We start from the raw sequence: 25,429 nt of genomic DNA, 5'->3' as shown, positions 1-25,429 counted from the left end.
TGTCTGTATAGAATCTTGCCATGCGTCTTGTTGCTCTCATAGCAAAAGCTAATTTTCTACCCATTTATCTCTGATTGAAGTACTGTGGCTGGTGTCGCCTCATTATCGATTGCACCAGCGTTCACTGATTTATTTTGCAATACCGGAATTTATGTTCTGATTCCTTTCTTCTATTTTTAGCGCGATCATCTGACAAGCCAACTGTAGCTCAGCTCAAGAAATCTGGAAAAGCATTTCTTCAGGATGCATCCTGCTTTGATGTCGCTCCAAAGCTCCCAAAATGCAGGGAATGCCGTATGACGCCAAACCAGAGAAACAAGAAAATGCCGAACATTTTCTGCCGCTTCTACGCATTTCGAAAGTAAGTTCTTCTGCAACTGTTGCAGAGCCCTCTCCGAGCCCTGCCCATCCCTGGAGGAATTCCCAATGTCTTTTTCCTTCTGCACCCAGGTTGAAGTATAACAAGAGTGGCACAGTGGTGAGTGCTGGGTTCTCGGAGCCAGGTGACGCTGCGGATGAGGACCTGAAGCTGTGGCTGCCTCCGAAGGATCGCCCACCCAAGGACTTGGATGTGGAAACTGCAAAGATCATCCTGACCCATGTGGGCGACCAGTTTTGTGATCTCGTCGAGCAAGAGCGGGAGGCCCAGTCTCTGCACATGGGCGACAATACGACCATTACGTGGAAGCGTGTAGTGCAGGGTGTGCGGGAAATGTGCGATGTCTGCGAGACTACTCTGTTCAACATTCACTGGGTGTGTCACAAGTGTGGCTTTGTAGTGTGTATAGACTGTTACAAGGCCAAGAAGAATGGCACTGTGAAGGCGGAGGAGTCGCCCTCCAAGGACCGGGACGAGTTCCAGTGGCTCATGTGTGCCAATCGGGTGGCGCACGAGCAGGACAAACTGATGATGACCCAGATCATTGCCAGCTCGGCCCTGTGGGACGTCGGCCAGGACCTGCACCGGACACGCCTCGAGTGGGACATTCCCAGCTACTGTGGCTGCGCCCAGTGCGAGGACAACTGCAAGAATGGCTCCTCGCCCAACGGCGTCTGCAAGGTGAGTGCCGGTCTCCTCCTGCCCCAGGCCTCGAAAGTGCCGCCAATGCCTCACTTGTCTCTCTCTCTCTCCCTCTCTCTCTCGCAGCAACTCATGAGTGCGGTCGAGAAGACCCTCTCTGCCGAGAAGGAATGCAGCGCTGCTGTGAACGGGGAGGCCTCTTCTTCTGCGAGTGCCGCCAAGCGGCCCAAGCGGACGGTGAACGGCAATGTGTCTTCGGAGGACGAGGCGGGAGGCTCGGACAGTGGAGGCTCTCCCTTGTCGGTCTTGGCCGACGTGGCCCTGCACTCTTCAAGCAAGATGGACGATGAGGAGGAGCAGTCTGAAGGTAACTCGGAGGAGCGGGGGGAAGACTTCTCCACGCTGCGGGAGCTGCTCATCCGGCCCAGCGGTGGCCACACCAAGAAGACTGCTGTGGACGAGGTGGTGGCCGCGGCCGTGGAGCAGGCCGTGGGGGGCGAGAGGGAGCAGCAGCTGGTACACTTCTGCCGCCGTGGTCCGCCCACGCGCACTGGCCGCCATGCCCTGCCCGTGCGCTCATTCACCGTGGGCGAGAGTTCCCACCTCTACCCAGGCGTGCCCCACTCCTGGCTCTGCGGTGGCAAGCTGCTCGTGCTTCACGAACCACGCAACAAGAACAACCTGGGCATCTTCCAGGAGCAGTGGAAGCGAGGACAGGTCAGTCTACTGTCTGCAGTGACCCCCTGGAGGGCTGGCGGCTGGGCTGGGGGTGGGTGACGAGCATTTTCAAACCCTCGGCATGGTGGCTGAGCTTGTTTGCCCTCGTTTGATTGTGTGGGCCACGTCCTTGTGAGAAAAGCGGGATCTGATGCAGGAAGATATATTGCAGGGTATAAGGATGATTACAAGAGGCCTGCAAGAATGTTTGTTGCTTGGTTGATATTTAGCACACTAAAAGTTTTTAACTCTTAGTGACTGCGGAAAAATGGCTGATTTTGAGTACTTCCAGAAAACCTTTTTGGTTCTCCCGAGATACTGCGACACATTTAGCATTGCTGTGCATGAAATTGTAGCTTTCTCTTTCAAAAGCATGACAGCAGCTTTGTGAAAGGAGTAATTGAGTTTACTGGTCAACAAAACAAAAAAATGCACAAAAAAGTATACACAGAACACAAATAGGCTATTTTACTGAGCCTAAAAATTATTTTAAGAATGCTAAGATATACGAAATGTTCCTTGCATTCCTAAGCTGATTTAATATATACATCAGTACTGTACACCAAGTTCTGGATTTTTGCGGGCCCACCAACCTGACTGCTGTGCCACTCCACGAAGCCGCTCGAGACAGTCAGTCTCTCTAAAATATGCATCCAAGGATGCTTTTCTGTGTTCTCACACAAAATCCTTATCACTGCAGCGGTAAAAAGCAAGGGGGAGAAAAAGCGCTCTTGAGAAGCAGCACTAATTTTACACGAGCGCCAGCCTATCTTGAAGGTTATAACGCGATATGGTGCGGTGCATTTGACAAAATATTCCCGCCGCACGTTGTCCAGACCTTACACATGGAAGTAATACTGCAGTGTGCAAATATTAGGCACGTTTTGTTTATAAATACAGCGGGAAGTCAAACGCGAACCTTGCCTGGCAGCACCTGCCCAAATTCATCCGAACTAAATCTAAAGTCTTCATCCGAACTAAAATCTAAAAAATCCACATCTTTGCTGGAATCATCAGTGTGGCTGGAGTAAAAATAAATAAGTAGCAGCAGTTGCCTAAGTCCCTGAAACTGCGGTCTAGACACCTTAGCAGAGCGTGCATGAAACAGGACACTATTTCCACTTAACACGTCACTACTTAGGTTCAAATTTCACTCTCGACGCAGTCTTCCTCCACAAAATTTGAGCAAATGGCAACAAACTGAAAAAGGGGTTTCCAATGAACACACCAGATTGCATCAGTTGTCTGAATAGTGCCGTTTTTAGTTTTTCGGGAGGTTTGAAAATCGTTCACCCGTGAACGATGGCCTGTGGCGCGGTTGCGAAAGAGTTAATTCTGACAAGCAAGGATGAGAAATGACAAAAAAGGAAACGTCACTGGAGCCATTGTTCGACAAGTCCCCTTTTTGAAACATTGGCTTCCACTATGTTCCCATTTTTCCGTAATTTCTCTTTATTTAAAACTTCCAGCTTCCTTTGAACATTGTTCTTTTTTATAAAAAATTTCCAACAGACATGGTGCTTGAAAATCCACGCTGAAAGCCTTGTAAACCCTTGCATGAACGAAGGTATTAGGAGTAGGGCAGTCTAGCTACCAAGGACTAGCCCAATGAACTAGCTTTGCGCACGTCTTCTCACTGTGAATGCCGAACAAAGTGTGCAAAAGCGTTTTTTTTTTTCTCTCTCTTTCTCTCTCTCTCTCTTTCTCTCTCTCTCTCTCTCTCTCTCTCTCTCTCTGCAGCCTGTGTTGGTGACTGATGTGTGCAAGAACCTGAACATGTCACTGTGGCACCCTGACGGCTTCTGCCGTGACTTTGGTGAGATCCGCAATGACCTGGTCAACTGTCGCACGGGCAACATCCTCCCCAACCAGCCGATGCGCAAGTTCTGGGAGGGATTTGAAAACTTCAGCAAGCGCATGAAGGACGAGGACGGGGAGTACATGCTGCTCAAGCTCAAGGACTGGCCACCGGGCGATGACTTCAGCGACATGCTGCCCACCCGCTTCAGTGATCTCATGAAGGTGCTGCCCCTGCCCGAGTACACCCACCGGGACGGGGTGTTCAACCTGGCCGGCCGGCTGCCTGACTGCTTCGTGCGGCCGGACCTGGGGCCCAAAATGTACAATGCCTACGGTGCGGGTCATTTCTCCCTTTCGCGCCCCTTTTGGTTGGGCAGGGAAACCGCAGGGGTATTTATCAAGCGGTCGATCAACTTGGTTAGTCGCGACATGTTTACCCAGGATAAGATAAGAATGGGGATTCGAAGGATGAGAATGGGGTGGAGTGCATTCGGCAGGCATTCTCAGATAATGAACGGCAGCCTACCATTGTCCCTGAAGAAGAAAGTGTATGGCAGCTGCATCTTACCGGTGCTCACCTATGGGGCAGAAACTTGGAGGCTCACTAAGAGGGTTCGACTTTGGGTCAATTGAGGATGACTCAGTGCGCAATGGAATGGAAGATGATAGGTGTAACATTAAGGGACAAGAAGAGAGCGGAGTGGGTCAGGGAACAAACACGTGTTGAGGACATATTAGTAGAAATTAAGAAGAAATGGATGTGGGCAGGGCATGTAATGCGAAGGCAAGATAACCGTTGGTAATTAAGGGTAACAGAGTGGATCCCTAGAGAAGGCAAGCGAGGCAGGGGGCGTCAGAAAGTTAGATGGGCAGATGAGATCAAGAAGTTCGCGGTTGCAGTTAGCACAGGGTCGGGATAATTGGAGATTATTGGGAGAGGCCTTTGCCCTGCAGTGGGCGTAGATAGGGTGGTGATGATGATGATTTACCCAGCTTTCTACAGGCAATCTAAGGTGCTGCCACTTTGGGCTGGCTTTGTGTGTAACTAAACTTTGAGCAGAGCCATTCAGCGATGACATTCTCAGGGGTGGAACTGCTGCGCCAATTGCGCCATTGTGCGCCAATTTTCCCTGCTGCGCTAAGCTGCGCAGAAACGGCAATTTGCGTGATTATTGTCTATTGAGAGCACAAAACGCCAAATTTAGCCGAGTCTTGTCGTCGTCCGGGCAACACTGAGCGCTGGCTACACAATAGACGCAGCCGCATCCACGCCGCATCCATAGCCACGGCAGTTCGGTGCACTCGTGGTTTCCTCGTGGAGTTTATCGCAACGTTGTTATCGCCGCGGCTTTCCCGGAAGGCTGTCACCAGCATGAGTAAAAGTACTTTGAACAGTTATCTAGTGATATAACTTGAGGCATGGCCTCGAATTTGCAGCTGCTTGAAGTAAGACGAATGACCCCTTTGCACACTCTTCGCATCAGTAGTTTTTTTATTACTATTTTTGCGCGAGTACGCAGTTACTGTGGTGATTAAAGTGTAATTTTTCGGGACCTGCACAAACCGAAAACCGTGACGACGCGAGCTTCCGCGCGAAGGGCTCTTCTGCGATACTGAGCGCATGCGCACGCTCCTCTAGAGTGTTGCGGCGGCCGCTATCACTTTCCTTTAAGACAGTTGCGTGCAGCGCGCCACACAGCCACCGTACTCATTCGCGCGCCGACGAGGCCCGACTCGACCGCGAAAGCGGGCGTCTTGATGGGATGCCGTGCCCGCTTTCGCCTTCGCGTCTATTACGGAATGAGGCGTCGTGAAATCGCCATCTTCGTTCGCTGCCTACCTTTGCCTGCCTATGATGCCTGCCTTCTCGGTCGATGCGGCGGCGGCAGCTTGCTGCGAATACAGCATCATATTGTACGGCGCCTGTCTTCGTGTTGGGGAATATCGATGCGAGACGATGCGCGCTCGGCGAGCGCCGCTCGGGTAGGGCACGTTCACGACGCCTGATTTCACGGTTGCGGTGACGGCGGCAGTGGGGCGGCGCACTGCACGCGATTGTTTTAGCTCGAAACTACTTTACCAAAAAATTTAAAAAAGCAGCCACTGTTAGTAACAGTGTTGATTATTATACAAATAAAGGCCAAAAAGTCGCTACATTTAAAGGAATTGGCAAAAGGCAGGTTTCAGTCCCGAGTAAAGGGTAATATCAACGTGCCAGCTCCTATTTAATTTATTGCGCTCCTTCTAAATAATTCTGGCCAATTCTATTTTTCTTGCGGTTTTTGGATTAGTTGCTCTTAAAAGTGCGCTCAGTCGCATTATTTAAGGCCGTCAGTGTGCTCCAAAAGTGCTCCGAAGTAGCCCCTAAATTGCTCCAAACCTGCTCCAAAATGGGATTTTTGCTGCTCCAAAATAAGACTTTTGCTGCTCCCGTGCCTGCTCCAAAAAGCTAGACCCTGCTTCCACCCCTGCAAATGGTCTGTAATCGAATACAGGCAAGCTGGCTACATGCCAGTTACAGCATAACAATGATGCATTGAGGTGCCGTGAACCTTGCTGTATGTCGTGTGGTAAAATGGCGGTAAAAGGTTAATGATGCATGCAATGCTTAGACTGCATGGTCACACTGTTGCGTGTCGATTTTGTTAAATACTAGGTAAAAACTAACAAGTACCTAAAAAAAAGTTACGTGTTGGTTTAGCTGACTTCTCGGTGGCAGTAGGGACTGTAGTAGAAAACAAAGTCCAAATTTTTGAATCTAATTTTGAGTTGCATTTCTCCGAGAGTAAGTTTAACATTGCCTAATGGCAATTACTTCATCTTCCATCCGAGAGCATGTTTGTTGATCTGCATTGCAGATGCCCTTGACCGCTTTTGCACTGTGAGCACTGCACAGGTTGCAATTTGTTCCCTGGCTGAATTGAATACTTCTGTTTGTTACTATTCCACATAAAATATTAGTCAATCCCGGTCATGTCGAACTCTCAGAAAAACACCCATCAGTTCGATGTAGGGCATAATTCGATGTGCGAGTCTACAGGATTGGACGTCGTGAACGCATGTACCATTTATAAAACCTTTTGTTTATAGACCGCTTTACTTCGGTCCGAAATAGTCCCGTAACAATGGCTGGAAACTCCGACAGCTCACTCCACACTTCAGCAACACAGGCGATGGCTTCATTGCACTCGTCACGATTTTCACTCGTCACTCACGCGCAAGAAGGCACGTCTGAAGATGGTGCTGAGGGTACTCTGGGGCATCTTGTGTGCCATGGAGATGTCAGACTTTCTCTGTGTTTGACTCGATTTACAATTGCCAGCGTTACGGCGAAAGGAAAATTCAGCTGCTTCGCTCTAGCTAGAGCTGCTGAATAAGTGATGTTCGGACGAAGAAGCCCACAAAGTGCAGACGATGCCAACTTGAGCGAAACCGCAAGACTACAATGGCTTGAAATTTTATTCTCCTGCTGAGCATTATGGGAATAATTTTTTACAGTTCAGCTTACCATTCTGAAAATATTGGCTGATTAGGTAGTGTTACCCTAGCTTGGTTTTCACAAAAGCTTGTGGCTGATAATTGCGCACACTGTGCTTTCAGAAATGGCCACCCATTCTTTATTGTTCTTCGCTTGTTCTGCAGGGTCTGCACTGTACCCCAACAAAGGTACCACCAACCTTCATTTGGACGTCAGCGATGCTGTGAATGTGATGGTCTACGTGGGGATACCCAAGGATGGCAAAGATGAAGAGCACATCAACGGTAGGTTTTTGTTTGTTTTGTTGTAACACTCTACCGGACAGCACAGTGCTGGAACTAGCATAACCCACCAAGCTTTTGAGCAGCCTATGTATATCCTTTTGATGCTTTGAATATATAAAACGAAACAAATCCTGAAGTCAGTTCTAGTATTTATGTCAAAAAAAGTTCGCGCACCTTGCCATTTACAACTCTGCATAGAGAAGTTGCCAAGTGCAATACAGGCAACCAGCTACCCTAAAGTAAAAATTATGCACTGTACACAACCTGGGGCCTCTATTGTCTTGAGGCTCACACAAAGGGACTTCCAGGGAGCCAATAAGGCACCCCATGTGCACCAAATCAAAGGGCAGAGACTCAAAATGTCACCTGCAGTCAATGTCAGCAAATGCAGTACTGCTCATGCACTTCAAAAACTGAACAGCTCCAGCAACTTTAGGAACCATTTTCTTGAAAGTGTATTTAGAGTCTCCTGCTGTGTTTTTGGCAAGCGTAGTGTTGCTATGACTGCACAGTTTTGATCCCATTTGTGTTGCTTCTATCCTTTGTGTGTTTGATGTTGCCAGTTTTAGATTTTTCATTTAGTAGTGTCATCTAAAACAGTGAGTGTGGTGGTGCATATAAAATAAAGTGATTAAAAAGGACTTTCGACTGTCATGGCATTAACCATATCTTGGGGTAAACATTAATGTCGCATTGCTTTGCTAGGCTTGTCAAAAGCAGGCAACGCATAAACCTTCGTAAAAAAATGCTCCATGTCTTGGTGAAACATCATATTTCTCTGTAATGCCATTTCCAGTGTGCCTACGAAAGTTCATTGGCCTAAGCCAAAACAAACAAAGGTTGCTTTGAAAGCCACCTCCCCCCTTAATTGAGGGCTTTTAGGGTATGGAGGGAAGTGCACGGGTTATTGAATATAGGGCTGTAGCCTTAACCTACGAGCAGGATTGGGATGACTAGGGCTGCCCGAGTGCGGTGGTAGAGGGAGGAGAGGCAATGCAGTACATCTTCCGAACACTGGCTAAATGGTGCTCACCTGGGTGGACCTGTTGTTGCAGCTGCCCTGCAAGCCATTGATGAGGGCTCGTGCGATTCCCTAACCCGGAAAAGAGTCCGGGAGAAGAATGCCAAGCCGGGTGCCCTGTGGCACATCTACAATGCTCGCGACGCAGATAAGATCCGGGACTTGCTAAACAAGGTGGGTGAGGCGGCGGGTTTCTTGCTGCGTGCGGCAGCTCCATGGGCGGTGTGTGCACCACAGGTGGCCGAGGAGCGTGGCGAGAAGCTGGAGCCCCACCACGACCCCATTCATGACCAGAGCTGGTATCTGGACGAGGAGCTGCGCAAGCGCCTCTTTGACGAGTACGACGTCGAGGGCTATGCCATTGCCCAGTGCCTAGGAGAGGCCGTCTTCATCCCGGCCGGGGCCCCCCACCAGGTACGCACCCCCTCCCTCGTCTCTCCCCTCCCTCAGCTTGTTGTTTCTGCTGCCGCTGTGGCCTCACGTGTCGCCTCCGATGCCTTGCAGGTTCGCAACCTGCACAGCTGCATCAAAGTGGCCGAGGACTTCGTCTCGCCAGAGAACATAGCGCACTGCTTCAGCCTGACCAATGAGTTTCGCCAACTATCCGACACCCACACCAACCACGAGGACAAGCTCCAGGTGAGCACACGGCCGAGGCCGTCCCGTGTGTAGCCCCCTAGGGGTGTGAACCTGGTGAGTCCCGACAAAGCAGGCTGCTTGTGCTCAGTGTCCCTCTATCCTGCTTCAGGGCAGGGCTTGGGATGCCTTTCAAATATATGCAGCTTCATTGCCACATGGGCAGGTGGCTCTTAGAGGCGGGATTTCTTCTCTCCCACCAAGTAAGGCTCCAAGTTGTCCAGTGCAGCCGCAAGTGCTTTCAGACCAAGGGTGTGCAGCTAGCAGTGAAAGTTGGGCAAAACGTAGTTGCTGGCCTGTGCTCGATTTGAATTTCCGTATACATGTTCGAGAACATATTCGTGCATTGTACGAGGTACATGGGAGCCTACTTGTGCACCTGGAGCCGTGGTGTTTGACACTCTCTTACCCAAAAGGCTGCCGTGCAGTGAGGACAGGCAAAACAATTGGCCAAAGGTAGGGCTGCACCGGGCAACGATTCCACCCAGTAGCAGCCTGCCAGTGCTTCTCCGATGAAGTGCGTGGGAAAAGCTTCCAGACTGTTTCCTGGGGTGCTCTCTGTGGTAGAACCACTCCTGTTTCTTACACCCTGGCAGCAACGAACGCCTGGTATTGCATTTGTCGCTCTTGGACTGTACTGGCAAGGGCTTCTATGGTAAATACTAATTGTGGCCCAATTAATTTTCAGTCATTGTTTCATTGAACTGAGCCATACGGAGTTCGATAAACACCACTTTCGCAAGTCTTTCTGCCCTGGGAAAGCTGTGCCTTTACTTCGAGGGAAAGTAATGGCTGCTTCAGAATGCACAAAATAATTGGGCTTAGCACACTACTAATAGCAGTTTCAAGAACAGGTGCACCTCAATTGCGCGCTAAGCTATATTTGTTGAATGCAGTGATGTGGTTTCTGCACCAGTTGCCCGAAACTTTGCCCAAACTGCAAATCCTCCTTCCTCCCTTGTGAACTCACTTTTTAGAATTTGTAGACTCAAAACTGGCCACCCTCTTTCCCTAGTGTTGAGTAGGCTCCAATGTGCCGTAGAAGTGCAGCGTCTCTACTGCAGGGACATACCATTCTTGTGCTTCAATGCATTAAAGACCAGCCATGTGAAGATTTTGCAGGCCAAACAAATTTTTGCCAGCTTCTTGCAATTTTTAGTTGTCATGTTACATTATAGCAACAGAACTGTAATGGACTTCCTTGACACCTCGTGTGATTGAAACATGAAGGTTCAAGCATGTTGCATGAAGGAAGCAATGCTTCGGTGTGTTGTGGAGGTAGTAATCTTGGGGTCTGGAAAGTTAGCTGCCCAAACATGTGGGGTTCCAAGCACAAATATCGAACAAAGTTGGCAAGTTTTGTGGGGTGGGGGTCTTCATTTGAATGCAGCATTGGAGCCCCAAGTCACCTACTGACTGGGGTTTCACAAAGCTTACGCTTTGTTTAGTGACCAACACAAGATGTCCCTGTTCTGTTGTGTGTGCGCAGATCAAGAACGTGATCTACCATGCTGTGAAGGACGCTCTGGTCACCCTGCGGGCCAGCAACAAGAAGTGAACTGTGTGTGTGCGCATGTGTGTGTGTGTGCCATAGGCCGGGGAGTGTGCCAGAGAACCCCTGCGCTGCCTTGGGTAGGCCTGGGGGCTTGCCCACCGACTGTGTTTGCTGCGCCATCTGTGTGTACATTTTTTGTTCCTCCCGTTCCCATCTGGCAGTGAGCCACTGCTGTGTTTTGCATGTCCTCGTGTAATATAAGCCATTGAATTTCAGTTGTTGCTAGTACGCTTCCTTCCTTGTTGTTACATGCCCAGGGGCCAGCTGTACTTGGTGTTTTGTAAATCCAATTCGATCAAACTTGCGCCGCTGTTATTTATGTTGTAGACCCCGCCAGATGCACTCCTGCCCGGTACGTTCTGCATTTTCTCAGAACTACAAGCTTTCGAGGGCAACAGAGGGGAAGCACGCAGTTGCCGTGTAAATAATACTAGTGTTGTACTTTATATATATATATATATATAAAGCATATATATATATATATATAATTTACATATAAATATATATATATGACACTGTAGCTGTGAGTAGTGAGCTTCAATTGCTGTCGTTCCTTTTTTTTCCCGCTCCTTTTTTGTTTGTTCTTTGTTTCCATTGTTTTTTTTTTTCCACAATCACCATCTCATCGGTATAGTCAACCGTTTCAAATTCCATTGATTGACATTAACTTGCAACTCAAGGTAGAGCTGAGTTCGTACTTGTATATATTTCATAGCAATATTTTTATATTGAAAATGTCATTGAATGTAACGCCAGTCTATATAAAATTCACTGTTTTTATTTGAAAGTGTATGGCTGATGTTAAGGTTCTTATTAAAGTGTTCATTTGAAAGCCAGCCGTGTGCCTTGTGTTTCTGGCCGATGTGTGCGGTGCATGTCATGCTTTCCCTCCCTTCCTCGAGAATGGCCCTTATGGTCTGGGTTCGAGCAGCAGTTTTGGCAGCACTGTGGAGCGACTTGCAAATGTCGACAGGGACCTGTACTGGATCAGCTCAGTCTTCAGGCTGCGAAGGGTCCTCAGTGCGGTCTCTTCATAGTCCTGGTTTCGAAGGAAGAGCTCCATTTCATAGATGAACTGCAGGGTTCCTTGCACATTTGTTTCAGGCAGAAACGTAGACCAGTTGTTCCTGAGAAGAAAAATGGGACATTGCTTGTATTACACTGGGGCCTGCTGAGTGAGTAAGCTGTCCATTATTGGCCCTGCAATATCATAGCCCAGTGGTTCTCAACCATGAATGTGTTAGCCATTGGGATGGGAGGCTCTTTTGTTTAGCCTTCACTGGCTACACCAAGTGTGGGCTCGGTACCATGGCACAAATGCTGTACTTCTAGCCAGTGTGGGTAGAGAACTCCCTATTGTGAAGCAATGTTTTTGTGGCTGAAGTTGCCCTCAGACCAGTTTCGCATGTGGCTCTTACTAGGAAAGCCACGCATTGCTGTGATGCTGTGCGAAAGCAGATTTGATGGGTGTACTGTGTGGATACTCCTGGAACCCGTGGACTCGTTCTTAGGTACATGATTTGTGTTCATTTTTAATGGCCTGGGTCCGCACTCTAATAAGGTTCTTGTAAGCGATGGATCACACGGCACTACATTCATATCTATAATAGATGGTTAACCAATAAGCATTTCAATGAGATTGGACAGCTGAAATCCTCTACTGCAGACTTGTACCCTCTAAGCTTATGCAATGGAGTAAAAAAGCCAAATTTGCATTCCTGTCAAGGTAAGGTGTGGAGCGAGGAGTTTTATTGCCAAAGGCTTCGTTAGCCCCCATTTCATACCTGCTAACTCCCTCGCAAGTGTTGCAATCTTGTTGACAAAAAGAACCAAGTTTTGAGAACCAAATTACTGGGCTTAGTCCCCAGTAATGTGGATAATAGGTACGATAAAACATTATATTCAGTGTTGTGCTAATGAAGGCCTCCAGCTGTGGATCCGGTAGCTAATTTTTAACCAAAAAGCAGGGCAGGTATGGCTATATAGCCCTACCTCTGCTGGTTTCACGAGAAATTTGTGAAGCCTGCCGCATTTTCAGCTCGTAACACGCTTGCACAAAAGTTGATGCGCAGCACGAGTAGTAGTCGACACAGGCATGTAACAGCCTGACATTAGGCCTAACAGTATGCTCGAAAAGGACTGCATTGTAAACTGATGCCCACAGCCATCGCCTCCTGTATTTTTACGATGCCAAACACATCAGCCCGGACCGGCCAACCAAGCCCTCTCCTACTGCAGCCACTCTCCCCCAATCGGTAGCCTTCCCAGCGCTTCAGTCATGTGACCAGTTCAGCTTGGGGCGACGCGTGGTGGAGAGCGGCAACGTTGTCAAAACATGCTCTGCCGCGGCTCTGAGCTTTCTAGCGCTGGCGTGAGCGCCATTACTTTGACAATCTCAAACATCGGTTGCCTTGGCCACCAGGCACGAGCCGCTCTCGAATTCAGTTACGGTTGCGTGATCCTGGTTCAGCTCGGGGCCCCACCTTGCGAAATGTGGGTACTGCAGGCGTACCATTCACTCCCATTGGGAAGCACACGATGCGTTTGGCATTGTAAAAATACAGGAGGCAGTGCCCACAGCTTGACATAATGAATACCGTATTTACTCGCATAATGATCGCACTCGCGTAATGATCGCACCCCTGAAGTTCGTCGTCAAAATATGACTCTTTTTATTTCTCGCGCAATGATCGCACCCTGAACTTGCCGCAGCCATATGTCGTTTGTGTGCCAAGTATAGACGACGATGGTCGGGCTTACGTTAGTTTACTCATCTTTACGCTATTGCCGCGGGCTTGATGATATTAGCGATATCGGCAAGCGTGAGTTCATTATTGGGGCAGAAGAAACTCTCACTAAATGCACATAATGTACTCACAAGACATAAAAAACGCGCTCGGCTGGCTGTGTCGGCAGCCGTCTCTTGATTGCCCACACTGTGACAGCAGCAGCCAGTTATTGGTCGACCTGTTCTCACCTCACAGCAGACTTGTTCCGGCGCGTTACGTAATTCTGTAATTTCGGCGCGTCCCGCAATGAAAACACTCCATTTTGCATCACTTGGTCTCATTTGGTGGTCAATGGAGTTTTTATTATGTTTGTATTTATGTTTATTATGTTCATGAGACTTATTGCATCTGACCTACAACTTGCGTTTTCTGGGCTGAAACTTTTTCCCGAAAAATTTACCTTGCGTAATGATCGCACCCCTAACTTTGCATCATATTTAAAAAAAAAAAGTGCGATCATTACACGAGTAAATACAGTACTTTGCTGGGTATGTCAAAAGGCTCAACTTGCAGGGTACCTAATGTGGTGCCTATATGGGGGACATTAGGCCTTATGTCAAGCTTTGAGGTCTATTGTGAATTGGTGTCCATTGGAAAAAGTACTCTTGCTCTCGTACGTGTAGCTGCAGTACCGCTTAGACTTGAGAGAAAGGTACCTGACAGTTGCCACTACTCTAGCAAACAATTTGGACCCGCACTGCAAAGCCAAAGAACTTGTTGCATACCCACAGAGAACACGATGTGGGGCATTTTACTAGGCTCCATATGTAGGTATGTGTGCTGCTTTTGCAGTTTTCTGTGGTTGGCATAGCAAAGCTGTCAATCATTTTTTTATAATTTTTAGTCGTGGCACAGCAGAGTCCACTAACATCACAATGACCAAAGAAATGAACAGATGTTCTGAAATTTTCCCACTGGAGAGGGTTGAGCGGCGAGAGCAGTGGGAAAACGGCCAGCCCTATGAATGCAAGGTGAAAAATGCTCATTACTGGGATGGAGCCCAGGGTGAGCACGTCCCTTCCCCCTATCGTTGCTTGAATTTTTGGCAGTGCTTCCTCGATACGTGGGCCTTAAAGGAGGTCTAATTTGTGCCAATACTGCTTTACTGGTGCTCTCCACAATGGTTCTGGATGTCTCCCGCATGCAGCTTGTGCTCTGGGCTTTGTGCCCACACATGGTGGGAACTTTTGGCTTTGCAGGTTTAGGGGATGGCATCCAGTTGCCTGTGAAAACAAAGCCACAAGGGGACCGCGTAAATTGAGAAAGGATGACTGGCAGGAACATACGCACCTACCGTAGTGCCCCACGCATTGTGTCGAAACCCATGCAGCTGCGTTCTTCCAGAAAGTCTGTAGTGAAATGTTTACTCGGGTCGTAATAAATAGGTCTTCCATCTGCACAGGCAAGAGAAACGCCTATCAGCATGGGTTATGGGAAGTCTTGGCATAGATTCTTTTTTCTGGTGCATTCATAGTGCCCTTCCGGCAAAGGAACTCGTTCGAAATACAGCTGGCCGTGTGCTAGTTCATTGGGAGGCACTTGTTAGCGTGTGTTGAGGCGTGATCACTGGATTTTTTCACTAAAGCAATGGAGCGGCATGTAGGAGTGTGGAAAAAACAGCTGGCCCTAGATGCAATTGCAGGCTGCAATTGGTAATTGCTCTTAGCTCACCCGCACCGGAGGCAGCATTTTGATGCTGCAGCAGTGTCAAATAATACAAGCACATTTGCAATGGTAGTGATGTAGCCATCCCAGAGCCAGACTAGTATGCCTTTTCCCTTGAAAAACGAACCCCTCTAGGAAGGGAATTCATCAGGTGTGTGAATGGGGCATATGCAGCGCATCCAAGCACAGGAAACGGGAGGGAATGCCCAAATGCACGACCAAAAACCTTGGCATTTTGGTCTACTTGAGGCACACCCTTTACAGATGACTGAGGCAAGCATTGGCCTTTTTTTCCAGTACATTAGGAATATGTGCTTGACCCAGCCTGTGTTTCAAGTTGCCTTTATATATATTGGAATTGTGCAGATCATACTGGAGGGCAGATTTTGCAGCAGAGCTGCTAATGTCACATCACAAAAATTTTGACCCAGCCTGTGTTTCAAGCTTGCCTTTATATATATGCTATCATTGGAATTGGGCAGATTATACTGGAGGGCAGATTTTACAGCCGAGCTGTTAATGGCACATCGCACAAAAATTTTGGGGGTAATTAAAGGGGCCATGCAGACAAAACACGTTTGGTTCATTCAAAAGATTGCCTCATTAGGATCACACTGACCCCACTTTTAACGGAAACTTTGCTCAAGTAAGCTACATAATTAGGAAAAAAGGGAATGGCCGTGCAACCCGCTAGCTCATTTCCCGCAACAGAACCTGTGATGTCATATGTGGCAGCTCTACGATTGGCTGAGGTTGCCAAAAGCAAACGCAAATTAGGGAGGGCTTACAAGCTTGCTGAATGAGCTATTTGCACTTAAATTAAGGGAACATGCTCTTTATTGCAGTAAGAATGGTGGAGTAAACAGTGTAAGTTACGAAAGTACATGTAAACATAGAAGTACCGATGCTTATTGCTGTTGGTACTGTGCGCAGTATGGTTTTAGCTTCACAGCACTGCGGTGCTTGGGGGTTGTCTCAGATGACACTGGTTGAGTGGCGTAATGGGACTGTGTCTTACGTGACCATATTTGTCGAGTGAACACCATTTTTCACTTAACGATTATTTTCTACCTTAACAAAAGCAAGCCCGGTACAAATACTGTCAGAAACAAAGGCAGAAAACGGTCATGATGATGATAATGATGAAAGGCTCTCCCTTTGAATCGGGGTGTCGATTTTCAGCAACCAACTTGCCTGTTTTATTCCACTTACTTGCCCTACTCCCAGGTAACCTTATAAATTTGCCTCCCCCCATCTCCCCCTCACCCCTGTTTTAAACTCATCGCTCCCACCTACCTTTTTTTCTCCCCCCGCTGCTGTAAATTCTCATCCGAATGACCTCTCCGCCTCCGTACCCAATCCTTTCCCTACTTTTCCTCCACCACCATTCCAGTCGACTCTTTGTCACCATCTCTTGCCCTGAAGTTGAGGCTCCCTCACCCCAAATCCCAAAGTCTTCGCCAACGTCGTTTCCCTCTCACCCCACGGTGGTTGTATCTCTGTGCAGCCCCTGACAATATGGTCTATAGTTTCCCAATCACTGCCGCAGCATGCACATGTTTCATTCTGATGCCTGTAAATACCCGTGTATGCCCCGGTTTTCAGGCACCCAGTCCGTGCTTTGAGAGCAATGCACCTCCTCTCGTATTGCCATAAAAACCTTCCTTCCTAATTTCTAGTTTCTCTGTCCTGTAAGCCTCCAGGGTTTTTTCACTTCCATTCTCTGTGCCCACTTCGTCGTCTCTGCTGCCTTTACCTGCTTTTTAACTGTTGTGCATACCCCACCTTCCCCTACCGGCTTTCCGTGCCGCTTGGTCAGCTGTCTGGTCCTCCGTCTCCACTGTGTCCATGCTCCTCATATACAGATACTTAAACACCGCCGCGGCCCATTTTTCGTCCTCCTTGTCACGAAGTCGCTCCTCAAACTTCATCTTGCTCTGTGCCTCCCTCACCTCGGAAGACAACCAGCCCATATCCCCCTGTACCACTTCGTTTGTGGTTTTGCTGTGGGCTGTTACGAATGGGCCAGCGCCGCAGTACTTCCCCGCATCACTCCTCGGCTGTGCGGCGAAGCCACTCGTGCGCCTTCGAAAACAGGCGCAATCATGTCGGCAACAAGTTGCGACAAAGCCTCGTCAGACGCTTCGCTCTCTGCGCATTCGGCGGCTGCCTGCGGCGGCTGAACTTCGGCGGCTGCCTCAACATATATTCCAGGCACTATACCTCAACGGCTCGTCTCCACGCTCTTCAAGGACACAGAGGCCCCGTCGATCGCAACGGAGTCCTCCTCTCTCCCCTCTCTCGGACTCAACGTGCCCGAGGCTATGAACAGCTTACGAACCCTGGAAAGAGTGTAGTGCGTGTTCCCACGTGTTGCGTTTGACCGTTATCGCTGTTGGGTATAAATAGAGCTGCCCAAGCGTTGTAAACCATTCCTGTTAGAGCAGCGAATCGATGTTGTCGCTCTGTTCGAGTCCTGTATTGTAACCTCGCCCGTTGGGGCATTGTTCTTTGGCTTCGGCTCACCTCTCGCTATGAAGTAAACAGTTACGTTAGCCTATCAGCTCTGGACCTCTTCCCGGCTGCAGTCGGCCTTCACGGTCGCAACAACTGGTTGGCAGCGGTCGGATGGCAACTTCGTAACACCTGAGGCCGGCGGTGCGAGACCCAACACCACGGACGTCAAGGCGGCTTCGGACTTCGCAGAATTCACGGCGGTCAAGGGTGAGTGCGGGACTTTTCTTCACTGAGTTTTACCAGGCTGCTGAGGATAGCTGGTAGGGCGTGTTTTTGTCGCGTGGGTTATTCGCGCAAAACATTTTTGGAGCAGTGGGAAAGCAGTACTCTAGACCGGCCATGAATTTGAAAGCGTTGAAAAAACCGCAGTTGTTGGAGCTTGCAAAAGAGTTGCGCTTGGATGTTACGGACGCACTGAGAAAGCCAGAGCTGATACAGGCTATACTCGCTGTTGGCGCTGACGATGACGAGCTGTCTGATTGCATTGAGACGATCAATGGCAGGGAGACCGCTAAACGTCAGGCCGCCGAGGCAGAGGCTAACCGTCAGGCCGCCGAGGCAGAGGCTAAACGTCAGGCTGCAGAGGCTGAGCGCCAGCGTGAGGAACGCGAGGAAAGAAAGCGGAAAGAGGAACGCGAGGAGAAAAAGCGAGAACAGGAGCTCGAAAGGCAGAAACAAGAACAGGAACGCGAGGAAAGAAAGCGGAAAGAGGAACGCGAGGAGAAGAAACAGGAACGAGAACGGGAGCGACAGCATGAGCTGGAAATGAAGCGTCTAGACGTCGAGGCGTCTCGACCTAGGCGTGAGAGTGACAGGAGCGCGCCAAGCGTACAGTCTGCGGCGACTACGTTGCGAATGTGTGACCTAATGCGACCCTACAAGGTAGGAGAAGACATCGGTCTTTTTTTGGTCAACTTCGAGCGTACGTGTGAGAGGGCCCAGTTTAGCCGAGACTCATGGCCGCAAAAGCTGCTTACGCTTTTGCCAGGTGAGGCATCCGACGTGTTGGCCCGCTTGCCAAAGGAGGAGGCGGAGGACTATGAGAAAGTCAAGTCTAGCCTCCTGCGTAAGTACAGGCTGTCAGCAGAGGCGTTTCGCCAGAAGTTCCGTGAAGCCGAGAAAGCCAGGGGCGAGTCGTACTCTGAGTTCGCCTACAAGCTGAGGGCAAACATGGAAGAGTGGCTCAAAGAGGCAAAGGCCTTCGGAGAGCACGACAAGGTAGTTGAGTGCTTCGGTCTTGAGCAGTTTTACCGCCGCCTACCTGAAAACCTGAGACTCTGGGTGCAAGATAGGCCAGGGGTAAATACTGTGGATAAGGCAGCTCAACTAGCCGACGAGTTCATCGCACGTCGAGGTGCGCAGGGGCCGAAAGACGGTCAAAAAGAGTTCAGGCCGAGGCCTGATAAGTTAGGGCCGAAAGGCAGAGCTCCCTACGAAAAGAGCGGAGCAAAAGTGACCGAATCCGCGAATAATGAAACGGGCTCGGAAAACGAAAAGAGCGCAAACGCAGAGGCACAGCGCCGAAAAAAGGCTTTCGAAGCGCGCAAGCAGTCCGCGTGCTACAATTGTGGCGACAGGGCATTTCGCAGTTAGTTGCAAAAAGGGCAAGCTTGTCTTTCACATAGTACACCAGGATGAGGAGAGCAGACAACTTTTAGAGCCCTACGTACGCGAGCTTGCAGTTAACGGCAAACCGTGCCGAGTGCTTCGCGATTCCGCAGCAACAATGGACGTGGTCCACCCGTCCTACGTCGAACCGCACCAATTCACGGGCGATCGCGCGTGGATAAAGCAGGTCGTAGAAGCGCAAAGCGTGTGTCTTCCGATCGCCAGGATAACAATCGATGGTCCCTTCGGAAAGCTCGAAACCGAGGCCGCTGTCTCTCCCAGCCTTCCGGCGCAGTATCCGTATCTTTTCTCGAACAGGTCCGATCAGCTACTGCGCGAAAGGGGACTCGTTTTCGGGGAGGGGATAGTGTTCGCGCTGACGCGCTCGAAGGCTCGCGAACTCGGAGCGAAGGCGGCGGTTGAAAGCAGGAACGATTCGCGAAGAAAGGAGCTCGAGGGAGAGAGACTCCAACGGGAGAACAAGAACCTAGAGCACGAAATTCAACTCTTGCGCGAAAAAGCGAAGTTGAGAAACCCAGAGTTAGAATTGTTGCTCGAAAAAGACCTCGTTGTGGAGGAAAGCACCGTGCCAGCGCTGCCAGTAGCAGACGCTCGGGAGCGCGAGTCGGAGGCGACGGTTGCGGCCGAGAAGCGCGTCAAGGTTGCGGAGAGAGATAACGACGGCGCATTAGCTCAGACTGTCGGCAGAGGGCAGTGCGTGTCCACTGAGTGCGATAATGTGTCGGCGTTTGTATTGGAGATCTCGGCGGAGTGTTCGGACGATTCAAATTCGCGGGAGGCCTTGGAAATGGCTACCGACTTGAACATGAACATTTCGCGAGATAGCGAGGTTTCGCTGGAGTGCGTAAACCATGGGGCTACCGAAAGACAACACGAGTCCGCTGAAACGGATGTTGTTCCTTCGGACGGTAGCACAGAAACGAGCGATGTGGTGGCAAAGCCAACAGTCGAAGCAGCGAGCGGTTTGCACAGCTCAGCTGGGAGTCATGACGATCTCGCCACTGAGCAAGCCGATTCCGTCCTGCCAACAGCTCAGGTAGCTGACCTCGAGCAACAGCCAGCCGAGCTCGTAGAGATTCAGGTGTCGCGGGCGGCTGAGCCGTCTTTTGAGACAGGGCAGCTTGGATCTAGCGTAGCCTTGACAGCCGCAAAACAGAACGAAAACACCCTTCGGTGTTCGCTTGCTGAGGCTGTCGCCGAAAGCGCTAGGGACAACGAGGTAGTGACTGCTCAAAGCTACCAGGTGCCTAATGAACACGTCGTGCCCTTTTCACTCCAAGCTGATGCTCCCGATGATAGGCCAACATCGGCGGAGCTAGTTGAGGTTGCGGTGTCGACTGCGGCTGAGCCGAAGTCGGGAACCGATCAGCCTAGAGGAGAGAACGTAAACACGTTCCGATGTTCGCTTGCCGAACGCGTTCGCGAAAAGGCGAGCAAGAAGGATAGAGGGAAAACTTCCGCGCGTGCTTGTGGCGCATGTTTCAGTGCAGGCACGCGAAGGGGCAAAGCCGTGAGCTCGCATCGCGCCAGGGGGACGCCGCCTCCAAGAAGGAGTGCGCGCCTCTCGTTTGAACGTTGGAAAATCTCGTTCGCTCCTCCGCGCGCTCGACTGTTGTCGAAGCGAACGGCCGGTGTCCTCTCACGCGGTCGCAGCAGCGTTCAGAGAACAGGTGCACCTAAAGTGCGATACAAGAAGGGGAAAACTCGGAGCAATGATGAGAGCTCGAATCGCAGCTCTCAGCGCGAGAAGTGGCCTGTGGATGCCTGACTTTCTCAATTTTATTGTTTTTCCTGGAACAGGTTTCGCCCTTTACGATTACATTTCTTTTTGTGTGGGACATTTCCAATCACGCGAAATGTCACCTGTCAGGTTTGTCACTTGTCTAAAGTACTGCTGGGCCAAAAACATAACTAGTGTAGTTAGTTATTAGCGTACTTTTTCGCAACTGAAAGCCTGGTAGATCTTCAGTGTTGATTTGTCTTCGCACTTGCCGGCGATGCGGTTGTGTCTTCCTGTGTTGTTCTGTTGCTTGCCTGAGCAAGCCAGAGACGTTCTTGGGGAGCCACTACTCGTCCAGTGACCCGCCCAGTGAAGCTCCAGCACGGTGTCGTACAGCCCAGGCCTGGAGTCGAGCGTCTGCCGAACACTTCACTTCGACAGTATCCCTCCGGACAACGGTTGTAGACCCTTATCCATCGGGATCTCGGACCCCCGGCGGAGAAGCTGTTACGAATGGGCCAGCGCCGCAGTACTTCCCCGCATCACTCCTCGGCTGTGCGGCGAAGCCACTCGTGCGCCTTCGAAAACAGGCGCAATCATGTCGGCAACAAGTTGCGACAAAGCCTCGTCAGACGCTTCGCTCTCTGCGCATCCCAAGCAGCATTGGCCGATAGCCAATCATTGGACGCCCCTTGGCTTCCCTTTGGCTTCCGATAGCTTGGCCAGACGCCGGCCTGTACGCAAAAGCCATTCGTGGACAACGAGCGCTATACGACCGGCCTTGAGGACAAGCATTGGCCGGTGCGCAAAAAATCACACTGGACAGCCGATAGCTTGGCCAGACGCCGGCCTGTACGCAAAAGCCATTCGTGGACAACGAGCGCTATATGACCGGCCTTGAGGACACGCATTGGCCGGTGCGCAAAAAATCACACTGGACAGCGCGCTCATTCAGACGTAATTTTTGATCATAACATTTTATGAAGAGTAGTAGCCTATATGTGACGCAGGTATTTATGAGTGCCTTTACGCACGTCTTGGCATTTTCTTGTTAGTTGAATGACCACTCAAGTTCACTCAAAATATTACTGAAGTTTGCGTGTTTTTGAATTTGTTTTCACGCGCAGCGCACAACAAAAAAAAGTAGTTCCAAATCATTTTCAAGCTTGTGTCAAGTAACACATTTAAGTAAAAAGTATTGGCAGGTGTAAATGCCGACAGCCTTGCCTGTTGTTGCATATTGTTGCATGAAGTCTCACTGTAGAGCACTCGTGTGCGTTATTTTGCGTGTGTACATGCGCACCCGGCGCGCAAGCAGCACCACTCGAGGGCAGGACTGCGGTCGTTGCCCGCGGCGGTCCCCCAACGGATAACGACGGTTAGAGCGCCGTGAACAGGCCCCAACGCAGCAAAAAGTAGTTACCTAAAGAGCCACAGCACGGTGCCACGAAACAAAGCGTACTTAAACTAAAGTGCAGCTTATTCAAAACAGCGTGAGAGAGAGTGTTAAACGTTCAGTAGGAATTGGTCATTTGTGTTACCTAACACAACGGTGACCGTCGAACTATTTCAGCGTTGTGCCTTTGCGCGTTCTTTGAACCCGCGGCGGGTCCGGTGGACAGACGCGTTGCACCGACGGCTCCGTCTCTTTTGTGGCATTGAAACTGCGGTAGCACTCCTGTACGTGTCTGTGAGGTGCGTTTTGGTGTCGGTGGCTGTGTGAAGTATACCTGACTGGTGGAATAACATCGTTTGCCTGCTACGGCCGCCGCTGAAAACGTAAGTCACCATTTCATTTTTCTTTTCGCGGTGCGGGAGTGCTCGCGCTAGTTCCCGCCAAACCTTCAGCTGTCGTTTATAACTGGCGCTCGCGAGTGCTGCTTAGTGTTATGTTGTTGGTTCTTGCGAAGAAAAAAGTGGTCCCATACATGTGCTTCCAATTGTGTGACGCCAGTTCTAGCTATCCTTTTTCCGGCTTTGTGTTTTCCGAACAAGCAGCCGTGCTCCCACTGCAGTTTCACGACGTTCAGCATGCGTTGAAGCAAGACTCGTGTACCGTATAAGAGTTGCGGATGTATTAAGCTGGCTTAGTTAAACTCTAGCTATAAATGAAGCTTTCGTTTGATTATTTTCTTGAGCAATGTAAAGGTATTGTCGAGCGACAAAGTAATTACACTACCTCTGGGATTCTCCGTGGGTTCCGTTCGCGTCTTCCGCGTCTGACGGGGCAGAAGTGAGCGAAGGCACAACAAAATTTCACGGAACCGCTGGCGTGTCGCTTTGTCTATTGGACTTTTTATATTACTTTGCGCTACTGCAATAAGAGTGAAGCCTATTTTCGGCGAAATTCCGGACTGTTTTCTCAAGAACGAGCAAAGTAACTGCTATCGTAAAACGCAGTATTGAAAAATGAATAGTGCAGTACGTTTTATGTTTCATAGCGAGTGTTAACAAGCTAGAACTTTAGGCTGAATATTTTCACACGGACATGTTGTAAGGCTTGTATAGGTGCTGTATTTAGTAAGCAGCGTGAATTTAGCATTATAGTGAACTATTTTTTTTTTACTTATTACAGGCGCTACGACGCACAGGTGTTTCCCGTGGACAAGTGGCGGATGCAGCAGTGACAAGCTTTTCAAGCTGGGCTATTCTACAATAGTACTGTTCAAAAACATATTGTGGTCTTGGCAGGTCGGCGAATTACCGGGAATGAGGGTCCTGTTTTCATTTACCTGAATGCTTCTGTATTGTAGGCACCTCAAGCAGTTAAACGAATGATAATCGGTTCGCGCTTCATGAGCAGCGCTTTTTTTAATTTTTTCTCGACTGTTATTTGTGTTTGCTTTCATGTTTGTGTTCGTATTCTTGCCACTGTTAAGTCAGATTTCTCCTATATTTGATGTGCATAATAAAAAAGCTACACAGAGAGACCCAGTGTGTTGTGTTGCTCAATTGTTTTTGGCAAGTCACGTATTTATAATTGCTTCGCAAAGTTGATGCAGTTTGCTTATTGTCCTCGCGGTCCCATTTCTGTTTTATACATGCCATTGTACAGGAAATTATTTAACGAGTGCGCATTAAATAAATAATGCGCACTCGTTTAATAATTTCCTGTATACTGGCATGTATAAAGCAGAAATCGGGCCGCGAGGCAACTCGTAAAATAAGCATTGGTCATAAGGACTGGCCACAAAGCCAAAAATGTGCATGAAAATAGCGTGGGGTCCACCCATTGGCATTATCATGGCAAGGTACTTTGCCAAGCGTTGTCCAATATTGGCCTTCCAGGGCTTGGCCAATTGTTGGCTTGTCACCTTTCCCAAACACCAGCCAATATTGGCGGCCGAGGTATTGCCAAGCTCGGACACATTGGCCACTGATGTTTTGCCATGCTTGGGCTTGGCAATTTCTGCTGCTTGGGATTCGGCGGCTGCCTGCGGCGGCTGAACTTCGGCGGCTGCCTCAACGGCTCGTCTCCACGCTCTTCAAGGACACAGAGGCCAACGTTACTAGAACAGAGGCCCCGTCGATCGCAACGGAGTCCTCCTCTCTCCCCTCTCTCGGACTCAACGTGCCCGAGGCTATGAACAGCTTACGAACTCTGGAAAGAGTGTAGTGCGTGTTCCCACGTGTTGCGTTTGACCGTTATCGCTGTTGGGTATAAATAGAGCTGCCCAAGCGTTGTAAACCATTCCTGTTAGAGCAGCGAATCGATGTTGTCGCTCTGTTCGAGTCCTGTATTGTAACCTCGCCCGTCGGGGCATTGTTCTTTGGCTTCGGCTCACCTCTCGCTATGAAGTAAACAGTTACGTTAGCCTACGGCTTCTGGACTTCTTCACGGCTGCAACAGCGGCTGGCCGCTCGCATCATACACGCTACCACTCGTATGTCGGAGGCCACGGAGATCGGATCGGGTGCCCCGGCCCGGTCGCAACAGGGCCCTTAGGGCCAGTCTACCTACCGCCCTCGTGATTTACCTCCAGGCCCACGTGGGTCTCTGGTTATGCACAGAACCGAATTTTTGAAAGTTAATCCTGATACCATGACTCCTTCCACCTCCCCTTCCACCTTGTATTTGTTGTAGCCCCAGAGGGCTGTATGCTTCATTATAGCCGCGTTCCGTCTTCCTTTCGTCATAAAGGGGAACCTCGTACGTCTGCATGTAATCTTCGCTGTCGTTCATTTGTACCCCTAAATATTTATACTCTTTCACCCGTGGTATTTCTACTTGTTGCACTGATACTGTTTTGTGCTCCGCGTCATTGTTAAAGACCATGATCCCCGATTTTTCTCTGCTAAAGGATACCCTATAGGTGCGTCGCAGCAGCAGTATGGGGGCACCATCTAGGTTGACTAACGGTAAACAAGGCTCCCCAGCACACATGACATCATTGCAGACGTCACAAAAACACGATTTGGCAGGAGAATCAAAATTTTAACTTAAATTGATTAATTTGTCAGTGAATAAAGCATCGTTTGCTTCCTGACAAGTGCTCGGAGCACCACAAACACGAAATCTTTCGACAAAAACAAATTTGTATTTTGTCTGCATGGCCCTTTTAAACACGCACACTTTCAGTCTGCCCTTTGCATTAGT

The 25,429-nt window shown here is 49.6% G+C and overlaps 3 protein-coding genes across 17 annotated transcripts in view; 2 read left to right on the top strand and 1 right to left on the bottom strand.

The window, feature by feature from the left end:
* Window positions 1–11,348, top strand: part of LOC144156100 (uncharacterized) — a 248,100-nt gene extending 236,752 nt beyond the window's left edge. For all 14 annotated transcript variants that reach the window (XM_077687902.1, XM_077687901.1, XM_077687900.1 and 11 more), the window contains 9 exons: window positions 181–361; window positions 451–1,060; window positions 1,148–1,738; window positions 3,479–3,872; window positions 7,181–7,300; window positions 8,356–8,495; window positions 8,559–8,735; window positions 8,826–8,960; window positions 10,447–11,348. In XM_077687902.1, coding sequence (XP_077544028.1) covers window positions 181–361; window positions 451–1,060; window positions 1,148–1,738; window positions 3,479–3,872; window positions 7,181–7,300; window positions 8,356–8,495; window positions 8,559–8,735; window positions 8,826–8,960; window positions 10,447–10,515 — 2,417 coding nt within the window. In that variant the 3' untranslated portion in view covers window positions 10,516–11,348. The remainder of the gene's footprint in view (window positions 1–180; window positions 362–450; window positions 1,061–1,147; window positions 1,739–3,478; window positions 3,873–7,180; window positions 7,301–8,355; window positions 8,496–8,558; window positions 8,736–8,825; window positions 8,961–10,446) is intronic.
* LOC144156104 (serine/threonine-protein kinase haspin-like) overlaps window positions 11,097–25,429 on the bottom strand; it is a 27,716-nt gene continuing 13,383 nt past the window's right edge. The window contains exons 4-5 of one of the 2 annotated variants that reach the window (XM_077687916.1): window positions 14,592–14,695; window positions 11,529–11,639 (exon numbers count right to left, since the gene is read on the bottom strand). In XM_077687916.1, coding sequence (XP_077544042.1) covers window positions 14,592–14,695 — 104 coding nt within the window. In that variant the 3' untranslated portion in view covers window positions 11,529–11,639. Of the gene's footprint in view, window positions 11,640–14,591; window positions 14,696–25,429 lie in introns of both variants that reach the window. The other variant, XM_077687915.1, reaches the window with a different exon arrangement.
* Window positions 19,079–24,734, top strand: LOC144156099 (uncharacterized). Its single transcript, XM_077687895.1, has 2 exons — window positions 19,079–22,611; window positions 23,408–24,734. The coding sequence occupies exon 1, from the start codon at window positions 19,210–19,212 to the stop codon at window positions 20,878–20,880; it is 1,671 nt and encodes a 556-aa protein (XP_077544021.1). The 5' UTR covers window positions 19,079–19,209; the 3' UTR covers window positions 20,881–22,611; window positions 23,408–24,734.

This window comes from Haemaphysalis longicornis, unplaced genomic scaffold, assembly GCF_048455015.1.
Source record: "Haemaphysalis longicornis isolate Haplotype H1 unplaced genomic scaffold, Haemaphysalis longicornis Haplotype H1 scaffold_1, whole genome shotgun sequence".
NCBI classification, from domain to species: Eukaryota; Metazoa; Arthropoda; class Arachnida; order Ixodida; family Ixodidae; genus Haemaphysalis; species Haemaphysalis longicornis.
Note: the sequence above shows the minus strand (reverse complement) of the source record. Positions and strands in the feature narration are given on the sequence as shown.

What these genes read in the sequence shown, in the direction of transcription:
- LOC144156099 (XM_077687895.1), top strand. Translation starts at nt 19,210, where the DNA reads ATGGACGTGGTCCACCCGTCCTACGTCGAACCGCACCAATTCACGGGC.